Source organism: Aedes albopictus, chromosome 3 (genome assembly GCF_035046485.1).
Source record: "Aedes albopictus strain Foshan chromosome 3, AalbF5, whole genome shotgun sequence".
NCBI lineage: Eukaryota > Metazoa > Arthropoda > Insecta > Diptera > Culicidae > Aedes > Aedes albopictus.
Genome location: NC_085138.1, coordinates 24,830,044 through 24,855,399, shown reverse-complemented (window position 1 = coordinate 24,855,399; position 25,356 = coordinate 24,830,044). Strand labels below are relative to the sequence as shown.

The window sequence follows — 25,356 nt, the reverse complement described above, 5'->3', positions numbered from 1 at the left end:
ATTTCAATTAAATAAGTATGGAAATCAATAAATAAGTCAGGATCTGATTTGGTGAGCGAGAGAGCGAGTAAGTTAGTTAGTGGGTAGGTTAATATGTGAGATCTCCTCCGGTGGAGCGAGTAAGTGTATACGTACGGCATCCTGGGAGTTACCGAGCAAGTGAGTTTATGAGCTTGTTAGTGAATGAGCTCAAGTGACTGCGTGAGTGTGTTGATAAATGAGTGAGTTTTTGAGTTTGTGTTTAAATGAGTGAGAAAGAGAATGAGGGAGATAGTAAATGTATTAGTAAATCAGTTAGTGTAAATTTAGTTAGTTAATAAGTTAATGAGTGATTTCAAAAGTGCGAAAATAAACGAGTGAGTGAGTGAGTAAGTGAGCGAATGAGCGAGTGAGTAAGTGAGCGAGTGGGTGATGTGCGAAGGAGCGAGTGAGCAGGTGAGTGAGTAAGTGAGTGAGTGGGTGGTGAGCGAGTGAGTGAGATAGTGCATAAGTGAGTTAGTATACCACAGTTTGTGAATTAGCGAGTGAATGTGGGAGTAAATCAGCTTACTCATCAACTCACAAAAGCTCATTAATCAATTCGCTTACTCACTAACCTGTTTACTAACTGACTCACAATCTTGAACTCATTTACTTATCAACTTCATACCAACTCAGCAATACACCCGCTCTAGATCTTCCCAATTCGCTCGCTTAACAACGCATCACTCACTCACTCATCAACCCATTCACTGACAAAATCTCACTCATCACTTCATTCACTCATTAACTCACTTTGTAACTGCCTCATTATTTTGTCAACTCACCCACTTCGTCACCTACTCTTATTCACCAATTCACTCGCATGTAAATTCACTCACTCACCAATTTACTCGCCAACTTACACATTTGTAAACTCATTAACTTACTGACTTACTGACTCTCACTCATCCCACTCATAAAACAAGAACTGGTTCACATAGACCAACATTTGGCACACATACAGGATACAGTGGATAGACAAAATGATCGGGACAGGCAAAATCTTCATTTAAAAAATGTTCAACTAGCTGTAACTTTTCGAAAAAATCATCAAATTTGCTAAGTAAGTTGATCAATTAGTTGTGTATCAGTGGTCGAAAAGATCGGGCTATTTTGTACGAAGTTATAAAGATTCAAGGAAAAGGTAGAATTATCCGATAGTCAACTTTGAGCTGTTATATCTGCGGATGCAATGTACTGTATGCAATGAAATTGAGCATTTATGACTTTTATAATAAGCTATTAAAAACTTTGACATAACTTAAAATTCTTAACATGAAAGAAAATTATAAGTAAGTAAGTAAGTAAGTAAGTAAGTAAGTAAGTAAGTAAGTAAGTAAGTAAGTAAGTAAGTAAGTAAGTAAGTAAGTAAGTAAGTAAGTAAGTAAGTAAGTAAGTAAGTAAGTAAGTAAGTAAGTAAGTAAGTAAGTAAGTAAGTAAGTAAGTAAGTAAGTAAGTAAGTAAGTAAGTAAGTAAGTAAGTAAGTAAGTAAGTAAGTAAGTAAGTAAGTAAGTAAGTAAGTAAGTAAGTAAGTAAGTAAGTAAGTAAGTAAGTAAGTAAGTAAGTAAGTAAGTAAGTAAGTAAGTAAGTAAGTAAGTAAGTAAGTAAGTAAGTAAGTAAGTAAGTAAGTAAGTAAGTAAGTAAGTAAGTAAGTAAGTAAGTAAGTAAGTAAGTAAGTAAGTAAGTAAGTAAGTAAGTAAGTAAGTAAGTAAGTAAGTAAGTAAGTAAGTAAGTAAGTAAGTAAGTAAGTAAGTAAGTAAGTAAGTAAGTAAGTAAGTAAGTAAGTAAGTAAGTAAGTAAGTAAGTAAGTAAGTAAGTAAGTAAGTAAGTAAGTAAGTAAGTAAGTAAGTAAGTAAGTAAGTAAGTAAGTAAGTAAGTAAGTAAGTAAGTAAGTAAGTAAGTAAGTAAGTAAGTAAGTAAGTAAGTAAGTAAGTAAGTAAGTAAGTAAGTAAGTAAGTAAGTAAGTAAGTAAGTAAGTAAGTAAGTAAGTAAGTAAGTAAGTAAGTAAGTAAGTAAGTAAGTAAGTAAGTAAGTAAGTAAGTAAGTAAGTAAGTAAGTAAGTAAGTAAGTAAGTAAGTAAGTAAGTAAGTAAGTAAGTAAGTAAGTAAGTAAGTAAGTAAGTAAGTAAGTAAGTAAGTAAGTAAGTAAGTAAGTAAGTAAGTAAGTAAGTAAGTAAGTAAGTAAGTAAGTATGTAAGTAAGTAAGTAAGTAAGTATGTAAGTAAGTAAGTAAGTTACAACGTAGTTGGTTGTCTCTAAGAGTTTTATGACAAAAATTATGATTAACCCTAGTAGGATGTTGGGGTCAATATGACCCAGAGAGGCTCGCTGAATGTGCACTACTTCATCATGGTGTGCCTTGCTTAACATCTTAGGAAAAAATCTTTGGAGCCTCACACTTGAATCACACAAAATAGTTGAAAAAATAGTAGTCACACAAATCACAATTACTACGAATACGCAATCATTGACCAAGCTCAATGTATTCTGTGGTAGCTAGTGAAATAATTGCGGGAAATTGAAGCGTTACAAAAAATCCTTGTCATTTCATGCGTCTTTTATGAGTCATTAGCATTAGGTCATTCCTAGTTATCCGACCATTTACATCATTTACATTACGCTCTACCATGCGCTCTACAATACAGTAGTCATCCTCTGCGTTATGCGCGATAAGTTCGGTTACGTCGACATAAATGAATGGAAATGTGTAGGCAGTGTTAAGTTTAATTCTCAAATAATAATGAAAGTACTAGTCTCAGCTCATTCGTTATCACAGATTCACAGTTACCGCCGCGCCGCCTGGATTCCTTTTGGATGCTAGACGGGCCACACTTATCACACATCATAGAACGTTTCGTACTATGTAAATGTGTTTCGAAATTCCAGACAAGTTATCGACTCTTGCTTGCATGACGCGTTGGGTAAATACCTATGTATTCCATTTTAGGAGCCGATTCGAATCAGCTGATCGTTTATTTTATGAATGAAAATTTGACTGGGTGATTAACAACAGTGTTGTCGTTGTGTTTTTGTGAAATGACTCCCAGTACACATAGGGTCAAATATTTGACAAGGAATGAGCTAAAGATCAAACACCAGATTGACACTAATGAAAATTCGATTGCATCAAACAAGATGTTTGAGCATTGGTTTCATTTTGGACAAATATTCGACCCTGTGCACTGGGATCTTTAGTTGTGTAGCCGACCAAAGAGCGAAAAAGCTGTAAAAAAATTAAGGTTTTTACAAGCAAAAAAACTGTAAATATAGAGGGATCAATGTCCATACTATACCATGAGTGACAAATCCGACCACAATCCGACAAAGACCTAAATGACTATTACGGGTTAAAATACTCACGCAAGCAGGCAATCACAATGATGGCAATCAGTAGGATGATAATGATAACGATCAGCGCTATAAAAATAGATTTGTGATAATAGCGCCGGCGAAACCTGGAAATAGGGGAAAAGAAATATCAGAATATTGATCCAGTTAATTATTATAGAAAGCATGCATACCTGGATTGCACTCCCACGAGGTAAGGATTGGATGCCGTTGCCGCATTACCGGAAGCCAACATTGCTGTGCCATTGTTGTTGTTGTTGTTGTGGTTTTTAATGATTTTGCTGGACAGATGATCTGGAGCGGTACGATAGAGACGAACAAAAAAAACTTTATTAAAAATGTAATTCATCGTTACACGATTTGCCTATTTTCAGGGCAATTGAACAGCCCTGCAGGAGCAACAGAAAATCTATCAAATCTCGCGTTCAGTATCATACAGGCGTATCTACAATGATCAATTTCTCTTCATCGATTTTCTCTTCGGATTATTCCGGAAAATACGACCAATATTCGGATGATCTCTCGGTGTGTTTCGGTGAATGGCGACTAGGACTAGCTTCTAAAACAACAAAAACAATCGAAAATGGTTTACCGGTCAAGTTATTAACCAAAGAGAAAATCGATGAAGAGAAATCGATCATTGTAGATACGCCCGTATGATACTCAGCGCGAGAAATGTTTTGTCCTTGTTGCATTAGTGCATTGCTTGTTAATTAGTTTTTGCGTTAAATAAGTTCGATTCCACGGTCATCTAGAAAATGTTGCCCCAATAAAACTTCAAGCATGTGAGACTTCGATAATACTTGAGTAGTTTGTGACAAAGCCCTAGACTCTTCGCTAGCAATCATTAAAATACATGAAAGATCCTTTAAAATGCTTATTTTGCCCCATATGCCCCAACAACTGCTGAAAATTTACACTTTTACCTAATTATGAATTGATTTTTAATGTTACTGATTTGAAGTTGTTTTCTTTTGGCATAAACAAAATGCGCTAAATCTATTATTACCAGAATCATCTTCGCGAGTTGTCCAATATGCCCCATTTTGCCCTATTTTCATAGAAAAAGGAGATTTAATATGTATGTATTTATAAGAAACAGATACTGCTAAGGAACGTTGAAATTAGTTTTTGGTGCAATTGGCAGCTAACAGTAATCATACTCGTATATGAAAGATCATTTTCCTATTTTACCCTGCATGCCCCAAAAACTGCTGGATGATCACATTTTTTGTATTGTTTTGTAACATCACCCTACATCATGGTTGCATCATGAAGTCATTGATCATTTTTAATACATACAAATACAGTTTATCGATTAACTTTAGAATCATTCATTCATGGGAGGGTACAAACAGCTGTCCATTGTACCCAAATTTGTCCTGATTTTTTGTCGTCTCATGAATAAATTGATTTCTCGTGTTTGCTTATGTCCGAATCAATCGACTTCTGGTACTGAAACCAATGTAATCAAAAGGACAGGTAAAATATTTTACTTTTCTCAAATTCTTGATTTTGGTGGGGAATTGAGGGTATAATAAGCATTAATCTTAATCTTAATATGTGCCAAATATGCACAAAACTGATTAAATGTAGCATCTTTAATATATACACATTGGCCTGTTTAATCAGTTTTGTTCATATTTGACACATTTTATAAAATGCTTATTATACCCTTAGTTCCCCATGCAAAGCTGAAATTTTAGAAAAAGTCATACATATATATGACTGTATTTTCGATTACATTGGTTTCAGCACCAATGAAAATAAGGGAACCTAAATCAATAATTTAATAAATTTATTTGTTAATTTATGATTCAATACATAACAAAAAAATCAGAGCGAATTGGGGTAAAATGGACAGCTGTTTGTACCATTCTGAAAATGATTCTAGTATTAACCGATAAACAGCATTTGTATATATAAAAAATGATCTCATTCATGTTTTGCAACCAGTGACATTACAAAACCATACAAAATATGTTATTATCCAGCAGGTTTTGGGGCATGTAGGGTAAATTAGGGAAAAGATCTTTCATATACGCGCATGATTACTGTTAGCTGTCAATTGCACCTTAACCTAATTTCAACATTCCCAACAATATCTGTTTCTTATAAATACATTTTAATTCTCATTTTTCTATGAAAATAGGGCAAAATGGGGCAAATATGATTCTGGTGATAATAGATTTAGCGCTTTTTGTTAATGCCAAAAAAAAATCAACTTCGAATCAGTAACATTAAAAATCCATTCATAATTAGATAATAGTGTAAATTTCCAGCAGTTATTGGGGCATATGGGGCAAAATAAGCATTTGAGAGGATCTTTTTAATGTATTTTTATGATTGCTATGACCCTCTTAGACTACCCCCACCCGTGGGCTCCATTAAGCGTTTTAACGTAAAATTGAGCCCCGAACAGCCAAGCGACCCGGCGGTCGTTGGTAAGTAGGGCTCGGAAATGGAAAATTTACGTACGGTACATAACAGGGCTCAGAATGTAGAGACATACAAACTACGGTCTCTATCCGTGCGTTCGTGCGCTCTCGCCCGTTGAGCTCCAGTTCATTTCATATAGTTTCTAGAGAATGATTTTCCTGTTTTGTATAATTAATTTTACTTTCTATCAAATATTTAAAAAAAAATATTGATACTTGCTTTGAAATTTCCAACGAAATAATATCATAGATCGTTACATGAATAACGTAACACATTGCTTGACTTACAATTGCGATAGTGTCAAAAAATGGATTTAAATAGACAAGTTTTTGTTTTGAATAAAGTTTTCTCTTAAAAGTAGTTACGATTATTCAGAGATGCTTTGACTTAATAAGTGTTTTTTTTTTTCTCAGGAACAGAAACACTTCAGTTGTTGAAAACAAAAAAAAAACTTAATTATACTGTTCAAAAACCAAAAAAAAAAAGATTTGCAAAGCTTCATCAATTAAAATATATCATGTGATTTAAAGCCATCACCAGTGCAGAACTTGCTTCCAACAAAATGTTTCTATCCCAGCATCCAACAGCTCGCAGTATATATTTAAATTTCCGTCTGGTGGTTTGTATCTAAAAGTTTGCATCAAACTCATCACAGACTGTTGAAAAACATAATCTTCTATGGCCAAGGTTCAAGAATGTTGACAATAGAGCGATCTCCACCGTTACATCCCGGGTAGAGGTGAAATACTGACGATCAAAACGTGATATTGGTTTAAGAGATAAGACGTGATATTGGTAAGAAATAAAAGATCTAAAAATAATATCTGAAAAATGTTCCTGAAATATCTGAACAATATCTGTTGATACCTCGGGTAGAAACAGCGAATCTGTGCTGAATTCCAATTCACCACTCTTCACAACGGGGACTCAATTCGCGCCACAGGTAAGTTTACTTTCTTCTTCTTTTACAGGTACACAGAGTTCTGACACAGCACAGATAAGCCTTAATACACTTTATTTGGCCATGTTAATACTTAAATTCACTACTTTATTAACTTCTAACTTAGCACTACAAAATTCAAATTACAGAAAATTCACCTCGGGTGGGTGGTAGAACTTAATTTCACTTTTGCTGCTGCTCTGCTTCGCTGACGTTGATGATGGTGCTGATGGTCGCTGTTGCTGTAGAGTAAGAGAGGGACCACCGTTGACAAGACATCCATGGGTACTCCATCTTATCGAGGTAGCCGGAAGAGTGGAACGCACAATTCTGAAGGGAGCCATATTCATCAGCCATAGTAATTCGTGTTGTGAGTTTCTACAGCTTAAAAAGATAGATGATGCCACGATATCCGCTTCGCAATTGATTTGATGTGCGAACAATATCAAAACTTGATATTTGAAGATCAAATGAATAGCTTGCTGCTATTGGTTAGATCTTACAATAGCTAATTATGATCTGATGATGATGTTCCAGGAGTAAATTGTAGATATTATTTTTAGATCTTTTATCTCCTATATCAATCAAACCAATATCACATTTTGATATCAAAATATGCTATTATTTAGCTCTTTTCCTCACCAGGCCGACCACGACTCCCTTATCAAATCTGCAATTAGCTTAATATACCCCCTATCCCCCCTGATAGGTAAGTTCAATCAGTTAAAATATGGCAAATAAAAAAGAAAAGCATAAAAAAGAACAAAAATCACCCAACTTTATAGTCTAAATGTGCATTAATAATCGTATCTAGTCATAATAGAAACATTTTTAAATAAAACTGTTTTTTTTTTCTATAAACTTGTAAGAGTTTGATTGATTGATTGATTCGTCTTTATTATAGAGGGTTTGAGAGAAAATTGAAAACGAACGAAATGCCAGAATTGTTTGATTGTCTTCAGCTTCAGGCGCTGTCTTGTAAAAATATGTGACTAAAATGAAAAAAAAAAAAACTTCAAATAACTTTTCAGAAATTTTGCTTGTTAGACATCATGAAACATCAAAATATATATTGGTCAACAACGTTAAATAAAAAAAATAAAAATAAAAAACTACCTATTATTTTTACCTAAGATGTATGAGACGTGTTGAATGCGATGGATCTCTTCAGTCGAGTCAAGTACAAGACACTGAAGACGACCTTACAGTTGAGGTCGAAATACGTATCTGTCAAAGGATGCAAATTCTTAGTGGAATTCAAAGGAACCGTACTTAACCCGATTTTCTTTTTATTTACAGATATTCCCCTAACAAGCCCAGGTTAATCATCATCATCATGGCTACCAAGCGGACGGAGCAGAGTTATTTCATCGATTTGAAGAGATCCATCATCAGCATTCAGAAGGACGTGGCATTTCTGAAGAAGTGTCAAAAGGAGAAACTAACACCCGTTAGTCATAGGATTAAAGTCAAGAAGCACATCCCACCCAGCGTCACCAGGAAGGCCGAAGCAGAGTACATCGCAGACACCATCAAACGCCACTACGCCAAGTTGGACAAGCTGACACTTAAGTGCTATTCCCTGCATTTAAAGTTGGCCAACGAATATCCGGAAGGTTTCCCATTGTTCCTCACCAAGGTAAAGCGAGCAGAGGAATGTGAAGCAGACAGGAAGAGACGACTACACAAAAAGAAGCTGACGAATCTACGAAACGAGACCAGAGCGGCAAAGGACACCCACACTCCAATTCCGATGGTTCAACCCATTGAAGGATTCGTAGTAAACCGTTCGACGCAACAGTTCACAGAGGAACAATTGACACACCTCAATAAGGGGTTAGGATATGCGGTTACTTCGAAGCCAGACGTGGAACAGATCTTCGTGGACATGGAAACAGCGATCACACAGAACGTTAACATCAAAGACCAAAATACAGCCAGGAACATCGTAGCAGACGCCATCAAAACAGGACAGCGCAGTAAGGTAAATTCAGACGAGACAAGGATTGTAACGGAACTTAAAAAGAAACCAGTATACTACATGAAGGCAGACAAAGGTAACGCGGTTGTTATTATGGACAAGAAGGACTACGACGAACAGATGGAGAAGAAGATAAACGAAGGACCATACAGACATCTACGAGTAGATCCACTACCCGGACTAATTAGGCTGACAGACAAGACCCTGAAAGACTGTAAACCCATCATCGGAGAGGCTCGTTTGAAGGAAGCAAATCCCATTCTTCCGCGGATCAAAGGTCTTCCTAAAATTCACAAACCCGGTCAAGAGATGCGAGAGATTATTTCAGCTGAGGGATCCCCTACCCACAAATTGGCTAAATGGTTAGTTCAAGAGTTCCAAAGTATGCCAAAACCCTTCCCCACCAGTTCGGTCAAAAACACTCAGGAATTCACCCAAAAGTTGTTGGAATCAGGAACCATCGAGGAGGACGACCCAGACAACCAATTTACACGCATAACGAAGTTTACGATCGAGTTATGCGTTCAACTAACCGTAAAAGTATCATCGCATAAAATGTTGCAAATATGCCTTTTGCGTGCAAAAGTGGAGGCGGTATACGTGCATTGACAGAACAAGGATTACGCTGTATGAGCTGAAGCGATATCTTCTGCGATAAACGATGTGTACTGTATTGCGACGTGATCAATCATTTTATGCGACTTGCCTCTATTAGGCAAAAAATAGCTCTCGTCGCTCCCAGTGTCAAACTCATTACCTTCGGATTAGCAAGCCACACCTTACACTTAAGGACAAACGTCTTGAAATCCCGCTTCAACATAGCATCAAAACTTCAAACGCACAAATCTCAAGAAACAAGCTTCAAACAACAATGCATTTTATTATTCTGTTCTTGCTCACTTGTAATAAGCTTTAAATAAAAAGCTCATGTGCGCTGGTTTTGTTTACGAAGAGATTTGTGCCCTCGAAATCGTGAGTAGGTACCAAAGTCAGCCATTGTGGCGGCCATTTTGGGTTTCTAACAAGTCTGTCCTTAACACCACACAATTCCTATGAAACTAGCTGATTAATCGCGATGACATTCTAATCCATCTCAAAGTTTTCCCTAATTAATTTGATTTACCTGTCATGTCCAATAACTCGCAACTGAGAGTGATGTTCTGCTATTTATACTTACCATAACCAGGTAAAAACTCTTCTAAACTTTATCATCGGCTCCGCTAAAACAGCTAATGATCACAACGTTTCACTACGGGATGGTTTTTCACATTAAATATTAAGAACTTCTCCTCACCGAAACCACAGTGTGGCAACTTTTTCCTTGTTATCACATTGCAAATCATATTATGTACGCATTATAGATTCTCGCTTTTGTGAGTTTATATGTAAACGTAAACAAAGTTGCTTTTGCATTTGTACGAGGTCATTGATACACTTATGCAAGTAGAGCTGTCATAACGAGATGAAATCCGCAAAATCATCGCAGTGCGCGGTAAATGCGAGTTCAAATGTTGTTGTGCGAGTTTGCTTGTGTGATTATGCGATTCAGTTTTGTGCATCGCTAAAAAGAACTGAAAAGTCATTTTTTGCGGCGAATTTTACACTTTGGTTGCAATTAGGGTTTACATTTATGCGATTGTGAGGTGTGTTAGTAAAAATATGATGAAATCTATGCATTTTTATGCGAGTTCTGGTTGTCTGGGGAGATTATGGTTTCTTTCGACGTCGCAGCACTATTCCCAAGTGTCCCTGTAAAGGATGCTCTTAATCTTCTCGAGGATTGGTTACTACCCCAAAAGTCTGACGCAGCTTGGAAAGGAAAAGTTAGGACTTATTTACGTTTGGCCAGACTGTGCATGGATGAGAATTACTTCCAATTCCGTGGACAGTTCTACAAGCAGACCAAAGGTGCCCCCATGGGAAATCCCCTATCCCCATTTTTATGCGAGCTTTTCATGGCGAATTTAGAAACCAAGCTTAAGGAGCAAGGTTTACTTCCGAAGAAATGGTGGAGGTACGTCGACGATATTTTCAGTGTGATCAAACGGGAAGATTTATCTAAGGTTCTAGAGGTCATCAACAATGTACATAAGGATATCAGGTTCACTCACGAGGAAGAAAAGGAGGGAAAACTTCCATTTTTGGATCTATTAGTTAAGAGAGAAGACAGTTCGTCGTTCGAATTCGAGATTTACAGGAAACCTACCAATACCATGCGTGTCATCCCCTATTCGTCGAATCACTCCTTCCAACATAAGATGGCAGCTTTTCACCACATGGTTCACCGAATGCAGACTCTACCTCTAAGCGATGACGGGAAGAATAAGGAACTCACTCACATATTCGAAACAGCGAAAATCAACGGATATAAGGAGAGGACAATTCAGGCCATCATCGACAAAAAGGAGAGGTTGCGATATCGAGGATCCCTAACAACTCTTACCCCTATTTCGGAATCTTTGAAGCGAGTATCAGTCCCCTTCGATCAACAAATCACTATTAATTTACGTTCTAGGTTCAGAAATTTCGGGATCGATTTAGTATTTTCTAGCAGAAGCAATCAGTTGAAGACTTCATTAGGCTCTACAAAGGATCCGGTAAACACCCTAAACAAGGCTGGCGTTTACAAAATCAGTTGCTCCCATTGTGATAAGGTCTACGTTGGTCAAACAAAACGGTCTTTGGAGGTTAGATTCAGGGAACATATGGCAGAGGTGGGAAAGGCGCAGAGGACAGTGAGTAGAGGTTTGGAATACGATTTCAGGTCGAAAGTTGCTGAACATGTCTTTGAGGAGGGCCACCCTGTAACTACAGAGGATATTCAAATTTTGCGAAATGTAACTTCACCTTGGAAATTGGACGTTGCTGAGAGTCTAGAGATATACAAACAGGTACCTAACACGCTGTTGAATAAGGATCAAGGCAATGGAAGTTCGTGGCTTTTCAAATTGTTACCCCCTAAGCACTCTCGTATGGCGTGCGTCTCATAATGTACCTGTGATACATGAACTTTGTTTACCTATCCTGTGCTGGAGAGAAATGTACCTATTCGGTGGTAGAGGGAAATTTTACCTATTCTATGGTGGAGGTTAATATAGATATAAGTTTTTGCATGCTCGGGAAAAAAAAAAAAAAACTACCTATTATTTTTACCTAAGATGTATGAGACGTGTTGAATGCGATGGATCTCTTCAGTCGAGTCAAGTACAAGACACTGAAGACGACCTTACAGTTGAGGTCGAAATACGTATCTGTCAAAGGATGCAAATTCTTAGTGGAATTCAAAGGAACCGTACTTAACCCGATTTTCTTTTTTTATTTAACGTTAAATAGTCGAAATGTGGTTTGAAGTTGAAAACCATTTTCGCATTTTTCCCTACCGGATACTGTTACCATAGACCAATTTCAAAACTTCAATGACTTCGAAGACTTGAAATAATTTCATATTCTGAATCTGCACGCCAAACTGGGCCGAAATCCAAATTTACATGATTTTTGGTGCCCGGGAACCTACTCAAAAATCAATTTGAAGTTTGTATGGGAGCAATTTGTTGAATCACCCGTCGTCGGATTTTGCACTGGGCGGAGCTGTCAAAAAAAAAAAGTTAAAAAAAAGTTGTAAAAGTTGAGAAGGAGCTTATGGAGATATGAAAGTGGAATAGTGATGTGGGGGAAATTCTGTGGCTGTTCCGAAACTATCATTATTCACCAAGGACAAAGTGCTACGACAGTGAATAATTAAAAAAAAAACCCTAATTAATTCACCTAGCGGTGATGGCGCCTTTCTCGTGCCTTCGAAACCCCATTTTAACAAATCTTAAGTCACATGTTGATGAATGTCGCACTTTCAAACGTTTAATAAAAATACATTTCACGGAATCAAAATCATATCGCTTATCTTTTTTTCATAGTTTTAATTTCTGTGTCTTTTAACCTAGGCTAATTCTACAATTAATCGTTTATCTGGATTTTGATGTTTGAGCCTCAAACCCTTAAGAAGAAGCCGCTATACTGAAATTTGAGCCGTCACTTTGGATTTAAGTCCGCAATCTTGAATATTCTGGTCGTCATTTTTGGACTCCAGCCATCTTCCCCATACAAATTATACTCTTATTGCATGGTATTAAAGCCTATAACTCAATCAAATAGCCGCCATCTTGAATTTGGAGCCGCCATCATGAATTTTATGCCGGCATCTTGGATATTTTGGGTCATCATTTTTTGACTCTAGACATCTTCCCCATAATAAAAACATATACCCATACTGCATGATTTAAGGGTCTTAAACTCCATTAAACAGCCGCCGTATTGAATTTGTTGCCACCATCTTGGATTTTAGGCCACCATCTTGGATATTCTAATCGCCATTTTTGGGCTCCAGACATCTTCCTCATACCAAATATACCCATATTGCATGGTTTTAGGGCCTAAAACTCTTTTAAATATGAGAGACGAACCAGCCAAGGGCTAAAAGTCTCTTTAATAAAGACAAATCAATCAAAAATCTTTTAAATAGCCGCCATCTTGAATTTGGAGCCGCCATCTTGGATTTTATGCCGCCAACTTGGATATTCTGGTAGCCATTTTTGGACTCCGGGCATCTTTTGCATACTAAATATATCCATATTACATGGCTTTAGGGGCCTAAAACTCCACTCAACAGCCGCCATCTTGAATTTTAGACCGCCATATTGGATATTCTGGACGCCATTTTTGGGCTCCGGAGCTCTTTCCCATATCAAATATACCCATACTGCATGGTTTTAGAGACAAAAACTCCATTCAACAGCCGCCATCTTGAATTTTAGACCGCCATATTGGATATTCTGGACGCCATTTTTGGACTTCAGACATCTTTCCCATTCCAATTATATCCATATTGCATGGTTTACGCCATCTTGAATATAAGGCTGCCATCTTGAATTTTGGGCCGACATCGTGAAATTTCCGGTCTCCAGTGTTGATTTTCGCACAGAATTCGTCAATCATGCTGAATCGCCGCAGTTTGATGTGTCGCGTGATGGGACTTGGTTCAGTTTTATATACTGCCAATTCTCCCGGTGCTGGTCCGGATCACTAAAATGGCCATAACTCCGGAACGCCTTGGGCGATCCGGACAATTTTTAATAGCAAAAAAGCGGTAAAATTCCGGTTCGATTCGAGCTATAATCCGAAAAATCGGCCAATGGGAAGTGCCCTAAAAGTGAGTGAACTTTCTTGTACACACACACACACACACACATACACACACACACACATACACACACAGACATCATCTCAATTCGTCGAACTGAGTTGTTTGGTATATGTGTCTTGACCCTCCGAGCCTTCTATCGAAAATCCGTTTTTGGAGTGAACATATAGCCTTTCAGTTCACTTAGATGAACGAGAAAGGCAAAACGACCACGATTACAAAATGACGGCGGTGGAGTCGTCAGAAGATGTTTTGTACCGTGGGGAAGAAAGATAACAGAAATAGTGTACAAAATTAGTGGTGCCGCATGTGATTAGAAAAAAGCAGTTTGATAGCGTTTTTTTTGTGATTGTGGAACGTATATGTAACTGGTTAATTCAAATTCATAATTGTTCCGGTTGGTTTTTCTATACTGGTTATTATGACCATCAAGCTTCAACGCTGAGAGCATTGAAAAATGTATCATTAAAACTATTACTACTAATCATTGAATTGTTCAACTTATTATCAAGTGTATAAAAATCATTCCATGAATAAATATTGAATAATGTGAACGATACCGTGAATTGTATTTTTCTTTTCGGGAGGTGCTCCAAAAAAATATGAAAATTGATCAAATTAATGTTGAAAAAAAGTCGTTTTATCTGAATTTTGCGATAAACTACTAATTTTCGGTGTGATAAATTATACCCTAATTTGGGTATAATCCAGATCAAACTTTATAGTGTATACCAGTTCCAATATCAAATTTTAATTGGTTTCAGGTATTCCTATTACTAAAGTGTCAAAATAGTGTGCTGCGATTAGCGAAATTCTACAAACACTAGGTTCGAACTTTTGCCTCAGTGGTGCGACAAGACTCACATATACAAAAAGTGTTGTAACTCAAAATTGAAAAGACATTTGGGGTTATTATCGCGCTTATCTTTTATTAGAGTTCGGCGGCGGTCGTACGCCCGCAAGGCAAACAGCCGCAGTGACACTCGCAAGGCGAAACAAAAGAAACTATGTTCCCGCCCAAAACAAAAGCACGTGGGTTTCCCGAAGTGACAGATGCTTTTGAACGTATTTATGATGAACGGCAAGAGTGGCTCAGTAAAATGAGTGTGCTTGCTGCCAAACCTCATGTAATGTAATAAAGTACTTTTAGAATCTGGTGACGCTGTTATGATTAGTAACTGTCGCGCTTATATCAGAAGCCAGGGGTAGATAATCGCCATATTCTGATTTTACTTGAGAGGCAAAATTTTAGATCATGCATGGTAGAACCACCACATGGTCTCCATTTATTTTATCTGTATTGGTTTAAAAAATAATTTACTTACCTTACCGGTCAGGCTAAGGCCGGGGTGGCCTCTGCTGTACATAGTAGCCGCCTCCACTCCACTCGGTCCATGGCTGTTTGTCTCCAGTTCCGCACTCTGCGTAGGGTCCGCAGATCGTCCTCCACTTGGTCGACCCACCTAGCTCGCTGCGCTCCACGTCTTCTTGTACCGGTCGGATGACTCTCGAGAACCATTTTAGTCGGGTTGCTATCCGACATCCTGATGACGTGACCCGCCCACCGTAGCCTCCCGATTTTCGCGGTATGGACGATGGTTGGTTCTCTCAGCAGCTGATGCAGCTCGTGGTTCAGAAAATAATTTAACTATTTGGAAATCGTGACATTTAACAGAAACAAGTGACTTTAGAGAATGGTCCCGAAAATAGTGAAATATCCTAGCAGTAATCTAGCATGTGCTGATTGGCATGTTTGTCTACCTGCTTATAGTACTGACCGTTTGAGGTCGCGTCAGAAGTCGTTCATTGCTCGAGCTGGGTCATTGCTCCAATTGGCTACCACAATCATTAGCCGGCAGATGGTATGTTGCAGATTAGGCTCGACCAGCTGCCAATGTCGGGGCAACTAGTGAAAAGGCCATTAATCAAATCAATCATATATCGATTGAACCCGGTGAAATAGTCGAGGGGTAGTTCACTCGCCGGGTTTGACATGTGTCACTTCCAAACCCGCCTTCGGTTGAACAGTTCCGCGCGCGACAAACCCCTCGAGGTTTGTTTGCTCGAGAAAAAATACGGCCTACTGCAAGCGGGAGCGAAGTAGACTGCAAACAACACGTCGTCGTCGCGGTTATATGGACAGGCAGGACATTCACAGGAGTGCAGTGTTCGACATAAATAATGCAACGATTGAAGAATTATGGACATTCACTCGGTTAGTTGGTCGTTGTCTGTTTGTTGTTGTTGTTGTTGGCTGTCGGTGCCATTTGTAGCCCTCAGCTCCCCGGTTGGCTTTGTTGCTATGCGGCAGGAGTAGCACAGCAAAGGAGCGAGGAAAACATGTTCGAGTCCGAGTCGTAACATTCTCAGATAACAGGCCAAATTTGTAAGGATGTGAAGTATGTTTGCTATGCACAGAGTTCCGATGTCACAAACGCTGGGTGTTACAGCAGGAAGTGTGCAAATGAGAGCTCGTATAAGTGTTTCGTCATTTCACAAAATAAACGTTCAAATTTAATAAAATTCATTGGATTCAATAACGCTTTTATAAACCAGAGATTGATTGTGTTTTATTCAAACTAGCTTTTTTCCATAAATACTATAATAGCATGGAACGAGCTCACCATGCTTGTTTGAGTTGATAGGTCGTTACATTTCCTACAAACTAGATTGCTTTCTGTAGTTTTCCACAATGCAAATCTTTTCTTGACAAAAGATTGGACATCCCTGTCCAGCTACAGTTATGATTCCATGAATAATATCTCGAGTGTAGTCTTTCGGAAAATGTCTGTGTGTGACCCACCAGTACACCAGTCAGCCAGAGAGGCGCAAGGATATACCAAGGAGCGTGGGGACAACAGGAATGCAGTCGTGTTCGCTCACCCGCCAACCGTTATGATGATTATTTATTCAGCGTTGAACTGCGTGGCAGTGATATGAATAATGATTTACTCCACCACGAAGCGATGGATGTGTGATGTGTGTCTCCTCCGTTCTGGGAAAGACTGATGTCCGTTTTCGTTGTCCGTTGGAATGCATAAATGATGGACGGAACAACAAATTCCATAAGACCTACGAACGGAGTGGTTCGAAAAGGGGATCGATCCAAGAAAGGGGGAAACGTGTCGGACTTCTGTGCCAAATTAAGATTATTGAAATACATGTGCTTTATTGATTGAATAAGGGGCTGAACAGTTTGATTGTCACTGGATTCAAATAAACAAGAAGCGAAAATTTACGTGTTATCGAACGTAATCGCAAGTAATTTTCTTTTAATTTCTTCTAACTTTAATTTTCTATATTTTTGTATTTTATCTTCAGTTTTTCTTCTACAATTTATTTCCATTTCTTCGAATATTCTGTTTTTTAGGATCATTCATCTACATAAAGTCTCTAATTTTCTATTTTCTATCTTCAATCTTCAATATTCAATCTTCAATCTTCAATCTTCAATCTTCAATCTTCAATCTTCAATCTTCAATCTTCAATCTTCAATCTTCAATCTTCAATCTTCAATCTTCAATCTTCAATCTTCAATCTTCAATCTTCAATCTTCAATCTTCAATCTTCAATCTTCAATCTTCAATCTTCAATCTTCAATCTTCAATCTTCAATCTTCAATCTTCAATCTTCAATCTTCAATCTTCAATCTTCAATCTTCAATCTTCAATCTTCAATCTTCAATCTTCAATCTTCAATCTTCAATCTTCAATCTTCAATCTTCAATCTTCAATCTTCAATCTTCAATCTTCAATCTTCAATCTTCAATCTTCAATCTTCAACCTTCAATCTTCAATCTTCAATCTTCAATCTTCAATCTTCAATCTTCAATCTTCAATCTTCAATCTTCAATCTTCAATCTTCAATCTTCAATCTTCAATATTCAATCTTTAATCTTCAATCTTCAATCTTCAATCTTCAATCTTCAATCTTCAATCTTCAATCTTCAATCTTTAATCTTCAATCTTCAATCTTCAATCTTCAATCTTCAATCTTCAATTTTCATTCTTCAATCTTCAATCTTCAATCTTTAATCTTCAATCTTCAATCTTCAATCTTCAATCTTCAATCTTCAATCTTCAATCTTCAATCTTCACTCTTCAATCTTCAATCTTCAATCTTTAATCTTCAATCTTCAATCTTCAATCTTCAATCTTCAATCTTCAATCTTCAATCTTCAATCTTCAATCTTCAATCTTCAATCTTCAATCTTCAATCTTCAATCTTTAATCTTTAATCTTCAATCCTTCAATCTTCAATCTTCAATCTTCATTCTTCAATCTTCAATCTTCAATCTTCAATCTTTAATCTTCAATCTTCAATCTTCAATCAAAAAAAAAAAAAAAAAAAAAAAAAATCTTCTATCTTCTATCTTCTATCTTCTATCTTCTATCTTCTATCTTCTATCTTCTATCTTCTATCTTCTATCTTCTATCTTCTATCTTCTATCTTCTATCTTCTATCTTCTATCTTCTATCTTCTATCTTCTATCTTCTATCTTCTATCTTCTATCTTCTATCTTCTATCTTCTATCTTCTATCTTCTATCTTCTATCTTCTATCTTCTATCTTCTATCTTCTATCTTCTATCTTCTATCTTCTATCTTCTATCTTCTATCTTCTATCTTCTATCTTCTATCTTCTATCTTCTATCTTCTATCTTCTATCTTCTATCTTCTATCTTCTATCTTCTATCTTCTATCTTCTATCTTCTATCTTCTATCTTCTATCTTCTATCTTCTATCTTCTATCTTCTATCTTCTATCTTCTATCTTCTATCTTCTATCTTCTATCTTCTATCTTCTATCTTCTATCTTCTATCTTCTATCTTCTATCTTCTATCTTCTATCTTCTATCTTCTATCTTCTATCTTCTATCTTCTATCTTCTATCTTCTATCTTCTATCTTCTATCTTCTATCTTCTATCTTCTATCTTCTATCTTCTATCTTCTATCTTCTATCTTCTATCTTCTATCTTCTATCTTCTATCTTCTATCTTCTATCTTCTATCTTCTATCTTCTATCTTCTATCTTCTATCTTCTATCTTCTATCTTCTATCTTCTATCTTCTATCTTCTATCTTCTATCTTCTATCTTCTATCTTCTATCTTCTATCTTCTATCTTCTATCTTCTATCTTCTATCTTCTATCTTCTATCTTCTATCTTCTATCTTCTATCTTCTATCTTCTATCTTCTATCTTCTATCTTCTATCTTCTATCTTCTATCTTCTATCTTCTATCTTCTATCTTCTATCTTCTATCTTCTATCTTCTATCTTCTATCTTCTATCTTCTATCTTCTATCTTCTATCTTCTATCTTCTATCTTCTATCTTCTATCTTCTATCTTCTATCTTCTATCTTCTATCTTCTATCTTCTATCTTCTATCTTCTATCTTCTATCTTCTATCTTCTATCTTCTATCTTCTATCTTCTATCTTCTATCTTCTATCTTCTATCTTCTATCTTCTATCTTCTATCTTCTATCTTCTATCTTCTATCTTCTATCTTCTATCTTCTATCTTCTATTTTCTATCTTCTATCTTCTATCTTCTATCTTCTATCTTCTATCTTCTATCTTCTATCTTCTATCTTCTATCTTCTTTCTTTTACCTTCTTTCCGTCTTTCATCTTTCTTATTCGACCTTTTTCGTTCTATTTTTTTATCTTTTATTACCTGTATTCTATCTACCTCAATTATTGTTTCTTCTGTCTTCTAATTTCCACTTGCTTCTGTTTTCTAGAATATATTTTCTGTCTTCTACCTTCTTTATTTTACCTTCCATCTACTGTGATTCCTTTTCCATCTATTACTGACCAATTACAATCTATACTGATTATCATGAATGCTTTCTTGCCACAAAAGATCTAAATACTGGTCGCAGTGGCTCACCCGAACAGAAAAAAAATACAAATGCTCAGATCAATGAAAACTTAACATAAAAATATATAGCTCGAAAATTGAACTCAATTTGGCACTGATGTTCTAAGTAGCTATTTGTTTAATTTAAGCGTATTGTATCTCCACTGGAGTTTCTTCAGTGTGCATTTTTTTTTTTTAATTTTTTAGGTTATTTTTTTGGAAACCCTTTCTTAGATTCCTTCGAACATATTTTGGGAAATTCCTTTGAGAATCTCTTCGTCAATTACCTTGAAAACTGTTTCGGCGATTCCTTTGGGATTTCCTTAAGCAATTTCTCTCTGAATTCAATCAGTTTCTTTTTATTTCTCTGACAATCCTTTGGAAACAATATCAGCAATCGTTTAAAAATTGGCTTAGTAATTCCTTTTGATATTCTCTTTATTTTTTTTTTTAAGAATTCCGTCAGAGACTTCTTTGGCATACTTTTCGGCAATGGAAATTTCTTTCTGATTTGCATTGACAATTAATTTAGATATTTCTTCGACACTTTTCTGGAAACTTTTTCAAAAATTTCTATGGAATTTTATTAAGGGATTCCGAATCATTTGGTAGAACGTCATTTGGCCGAAAGGGTCGTTGGCCCGAATGCCATTTGGCCGAATGCCGTTTGGCAACTTAAGTGACCATACTACTGTTTCCCGTCTCAGCCCAAGTAACATTTTTTTAGTTAAGTAGACTAGAAGAGAACTGTCGTAAAACCAAAATAAAAGGTATTAGGTTTTATGATGGTTCTTAAAACCTCTTCAAGACTAATTGGTCATCAAAATGTTACCTAGGAGAATGACTCGAAAAAACAGCCCATGATTCAAAGAAGGAAAAATCTTTGATACAATATTGGCAATTTTAACGCCAACTAATTCCTGGATATCAAAACTAGAAAGAATATATAGTTATAATGTCAAAAACCTCCTCGGCGTTCTTTCGACCATGATTCTATCAAACGGCATTCAGTCAAACGACTCTCTCGGCCAAATGGCGTTCTGCCAAATGATATTCGGTCAAATGGCCGGACACCTGATAGAGCAACTCCTTTGGCATTTCATTTGGCAATTCTCTCTGAAAATTTCCCGGGCAATGCCTTTGGAATTTCGTTTGGTGAAATTTCTTCGGCAATTTTTTTGAAAGTTATTTTAGCAATTTCTATGATTTTGATCTTACAATATCTATGGAATTTTTGTTGGAATTTTCTTCGGCAATTTTTTATCGAATTGATAATTCATCTGAAAGTTAGTTCGGAAACTCTCCTGGTAACTTTGAAACTTTAAGAATTAGTTCAGGCCATTTTTTTTCTAGAAATTTCTAGATTTCATTTTTTTATCGGCGATTTCTTTGGGCATTGCTTTCTGAATTCTTTCAGCATTTTATTGTCAATTTCTCTGGCAATCCATTAAAAACCATTTCAGCATATATTTTTGAAAATAATTTGTTTCTTTTTTTAATTTTCTTTAAGAATTCCATTATACATAGGGTAAGTGTACCAAATTATGGCTATAGTACCAATTATCCGCCATAGTTGATTTGCACCCTTTAACGATGTAAATCAACAATAAAAAATGTGTAAACAACAGCTCACGTTCACAAAAGATAGTCGACTCATTTAAACTCCATATTTTCCTCAAATCATGGTAGAAATAAATCATTTTCCTTAAAAATTCGGCTTCCTTGCGCCCTTTTTTGCCATAGTGTACCATTTATGGCTAACCCCATATTAAATGCATGTAAATAGTGCGAAAGGGAACCGAAGTTAAAAAATGTAACCATAACTGGTACAGGGTTCCTATCATTGGCACACGCTAGTTTTGGCTCCGTTTCTATATTTTTTCTGTAAAGTGTGGAAACTAAGCTGTCTTTTAACTTATTGATGACATTCGTTGGCCTTTTGTATATTTTTGTATAAATAGCTTTCCTTAGGTAGTGCCATAATTGGTACACGCACCCTATTAAATTTTTTTTCGGTATTGGCCTTGCAAACTGTCTTTTAGAATTTCCAACGCAATTTATTTGTGAACCCCTTCTAAAATATCCTTCTGATATGCTTTAGCATTTTATTTGGAAACTTCTTTGACACCTTCGAACCTACTTCGATTATTGTTTTGGAAATTTTTCCAAAAACTCTGATTTATTTTAGAAATTTTTCCAAGTATTTATTTTTGAAAGCCCACACAGCATTTCCTTTGGATTTTTTCCCAACGTTTGAATTGAAAATTGATCAGGAAATTCCTACCGTTTTTCTCTCATCAATTTCTTATGGCATTTTCGTTAAAAGTTCCTTTGTAAATATCTCAATTGCCATATTCCACAAAAAATGCCGAAAAAGTATTCAAAATAATTGCTGGGGAAAAGTTCTCATCGAAATTGCCGAAATTTTTTTTTTGAAATCTCTTTCTGATTTGGTTTGGCAATTTATTTGGAAATTACTTTTCCATTAATTTGGAAGCATCTCTGGCAATTCCTATGGGAATCGGTTAGGTGATTTATTTGACACAATTCATTGGCAATTTATGGTAATGATTTCGGAGTTTTCTCTGGTAGTTTTATGGGATTCATCATTTTTTTCTGTAATTCTTTTGGATTTTTTTCGGAAAATTTTTTTGGAACCTCGTTGGGGTTTATTTTAGAAATTGATTTAGGCTATCTTTTTTTTTAATTTCCTTTCAGCATTTTTTTTTCTAAATTTGTTTTGATGAATCAAAAATTTCTTTGGGAGATTTATTAGGAATATCTTTGGTATTATTTCGACAATTCCTTTCGAAATTCATTTGGACTTCCGTAAAAAAATCTTTCGTCAGTTTCTTCGTGAATTTCTCACACAATTTTTGTTGAAAATATCTTTGGAATTCCTTGGGTAATGCGTTTCGTAAAAAACCCATACATTTTTTTTGGAAAGTTTCAAAAAAGTTCACGAAGACCAATAAATTCTCAAAGAATTTGTCGATAATTTTTCCAAATCAATTCCAAAGAAATTGCCGAAGCCACCCCAAAGGAATTGCTGAAGGAATATCCGAATAAATGTCTACAGAAATTGATTTTTGGGAATCCCAAAGAAATTAGGAGACAGAACAAAAAAAAATTACTGGAAAAAAATCGCAATGAATTTGATTTGGGAATTGCAAAAAGAAACCAAAAAGAAATTTTCGGAGGAACTTTCAAAAGGATTACTGAAGGAATTCTCAAATAAATTGCAAAAGGAAATTATTAAGTCAGATAAATTCTCAAGGATAATTATGAATAAACTTCCTAAAAAAATGCTGAACTAGGGGGCATCCATCAAGTACGTCACGCTCAGAGGGGGTAGGGGGGGTTCTGGAAAGTGTGACAAGCAATGCATTATGAATACGAAAAACCCGCACGAAGGAGGGAGGGGGGGTTGAAAAGTCCCAAATTTTGCGTGACGTACTTAATGGATGCTCCCACAAATTCTTAAAGAAAGTTTTCAAAAAACATTCCTAAGAATGGCCAGATAGGGGATTTTTTGTATTATCGTACAAATTGGGCCGAAGAGTCTCAGATTTTCATGAAACTTTTTCCACAGGCAGGGCTCATGGATAAATGAATGAAAAAAAATTGAGAAAAATTCAGGGTCGCCTACTTTCCCGGAAAACTATGGTGGAACTTTCTTGTTTTCCCCTGACACTACTTAGTTTTAAAAATCATAACTCGAGAACAAAGCATCGTAGAAACAAAGCTTTTTGATGAAAATGAAAGCAAATTTTCGCAGGAGAAAATTCGAAAAGAAAAGCCGGAAAAACTATGCCCGAACTCGTGGAAAATTTAAAAAAAATATTTTTGAGAAGGCTATTTCATTAGATTTAATTGCTGAAAGTTTTGAAACGCACCTTTTTTCGTTTTTGAGTCATGACCAATTTTATTTAAAAATGTCCTAATGTGCCATATAAGCCTGTTTTTGAAAAATCATAACTCAAGAACGAAGCATCTTAGAAACATTTTTTTTAATGAAAATGAAAGCAAATTTTCTGTGGAAAAAGTTTTCCACAGAATTTTCAACCGTTGAGAAAATTTATTACAAAAAGCCGGAAAAACCATGCACGAATTCGTGGAAAATTTTCAAAAAAAAATATATGGCACATTTGGACAATTTTCAATAAAATTGGCCATAACTGAAAAACGGAAAAAAGTGCATTTCAAAAATTTCAGCGAATAAAGCTTATGAAATAACCCTCTCAAAAGTATTTTTTTTTAAATTTTCCACGAGTTTGGGCATAGTTTTTCCGGCTTTTCTTTACGAATTTTCTCAACTGTGAAACATTTTGTGGAAAACTTTATATAGTTCATGTTTTTTTTTATATTTCTGAGAAAATTTGCTTTCATTATAAAAAACTTTGTTTCTACGATGCCTCGTTCTTGAGTTATGATTTTTCAAAGTAAGTAGTATCAGGGGAAAACAAAAAAAAATCCACCTGTGTATTCCGGGATAATAGGCGACCCTGAATTTTCCTCATTTTTTTTTGTTCATATATCTATGTGCCCTGGCTGTGGAAAAAGTTTCATGAAAATCTGAGACCCTTCGGCCCAAACCCATACGGTAATAAATAAAATCCCCATAGATTGCAAAAGATTCGTTCAAATTATTCTCGCAGGAATTTCCAAAGCGATTCATTTTCCCTTTTCATTTAATTGAGAATTGACGAATATGGCTTCCAAAACAGTTGTCAATCAAACTTTAAAAGCAATTGTCAAAGAGATCCCATAAGGCGTTGTGGGAGGAATTCTTAGATAAAATGCATAACATTAAAAAAACTATCAATGGAATCTGATAAAATCTCCAAGGAATTCCCGAAGAAGCAGTTACCGAGGAAATTTTTAAAGGAATTACCAAAAAACTTTCCGAAGAAATTGCCGAAGGAAACCAGAATAAAATTGCTGAAAGAATCAAAGACATTGTTTGAGAATTTCTCAAAAGAAATACTGATAATTTCTCAGCATAATAGCAGGACAAATTCATAAAGAAATTTCTAAATGTGTTCCCAAGAGAAATATCGGAGAATTTTTCAAAATACCAAAATCAGATCGCAGGAAAATTTTGTGAAGCATTTGCCTAAAAATCCTAGAAATGTTTCGAAACAAAAATTAAATAAAAAACCCGATTTAATCCACCTATGGTGAACAGAACCCTTCTTACACTTATTAAAACTATTGTTGTATTATTTGTATTTAACATATTTATTTTGTGTGATGGACCAAAAGTTCTAGAAAATATTGTGAATTTGGCATCTAGTGGATTGGTTTCTAAAATAGCATCATGGACCATGGACTAAACCACCAGAAATGCCAGACACCTTCTTGAATCTTGTGTGAAATTAAAAAAAAATAGCTTACATATTCTGGAATATTGTATCTTTTGTTAACTGCCAAAAGATCTTGTATCGATTAACAATAGGGTAAGAAAATCAGCGAGATACACTTTGTCTAATATCTCTTAATCAGTCGATTAAATTAGCTCCGAAGTACTTGGTATTCGTGGTTATGGTGTAAAAAGGACAAAAATGATATAT

The 25,356-nt window shown here is 35.8% G+C and overlaps 2 protein-coding genes across 2 annotated transcripts in view; one reads left to right on the top strand and one right to left on the bottom strand.

Moving 5' to 3' along the window:
- Positions 1-25,356, top strand: part of LOC109418392 (UDP-glucosyltransferase 2) — a 740,033-nt gene that overhangs the window by 200,833 nt on the left and 513,844 nt on the right. The window lies entirely within an intron of this gene.
- LOC109418396 (neprilysin-1) overlaps positions 1-25,356 on the bottom strand; it is a 58,852-nt gene that overhangs the window by 5,741 nt on the left and 27,755 nt on the right. Inside the window, exons 3-4 of the mRNA XM_062859220.1 lie at positions 3,542-3,662; positions 3,381-3,475 (exon numbers count right to left, since the gene is read on the bottom strand). Of these exons, the coding sequence (XP_062715204.1) occupies positions 3,381-3,475; positions 3,542-3,662 (216 nt within the window). The remainder of the gene's footprint in view (positions 1-3,380; positions 3,476-3,541; positions 3,663-25,356) is intronic.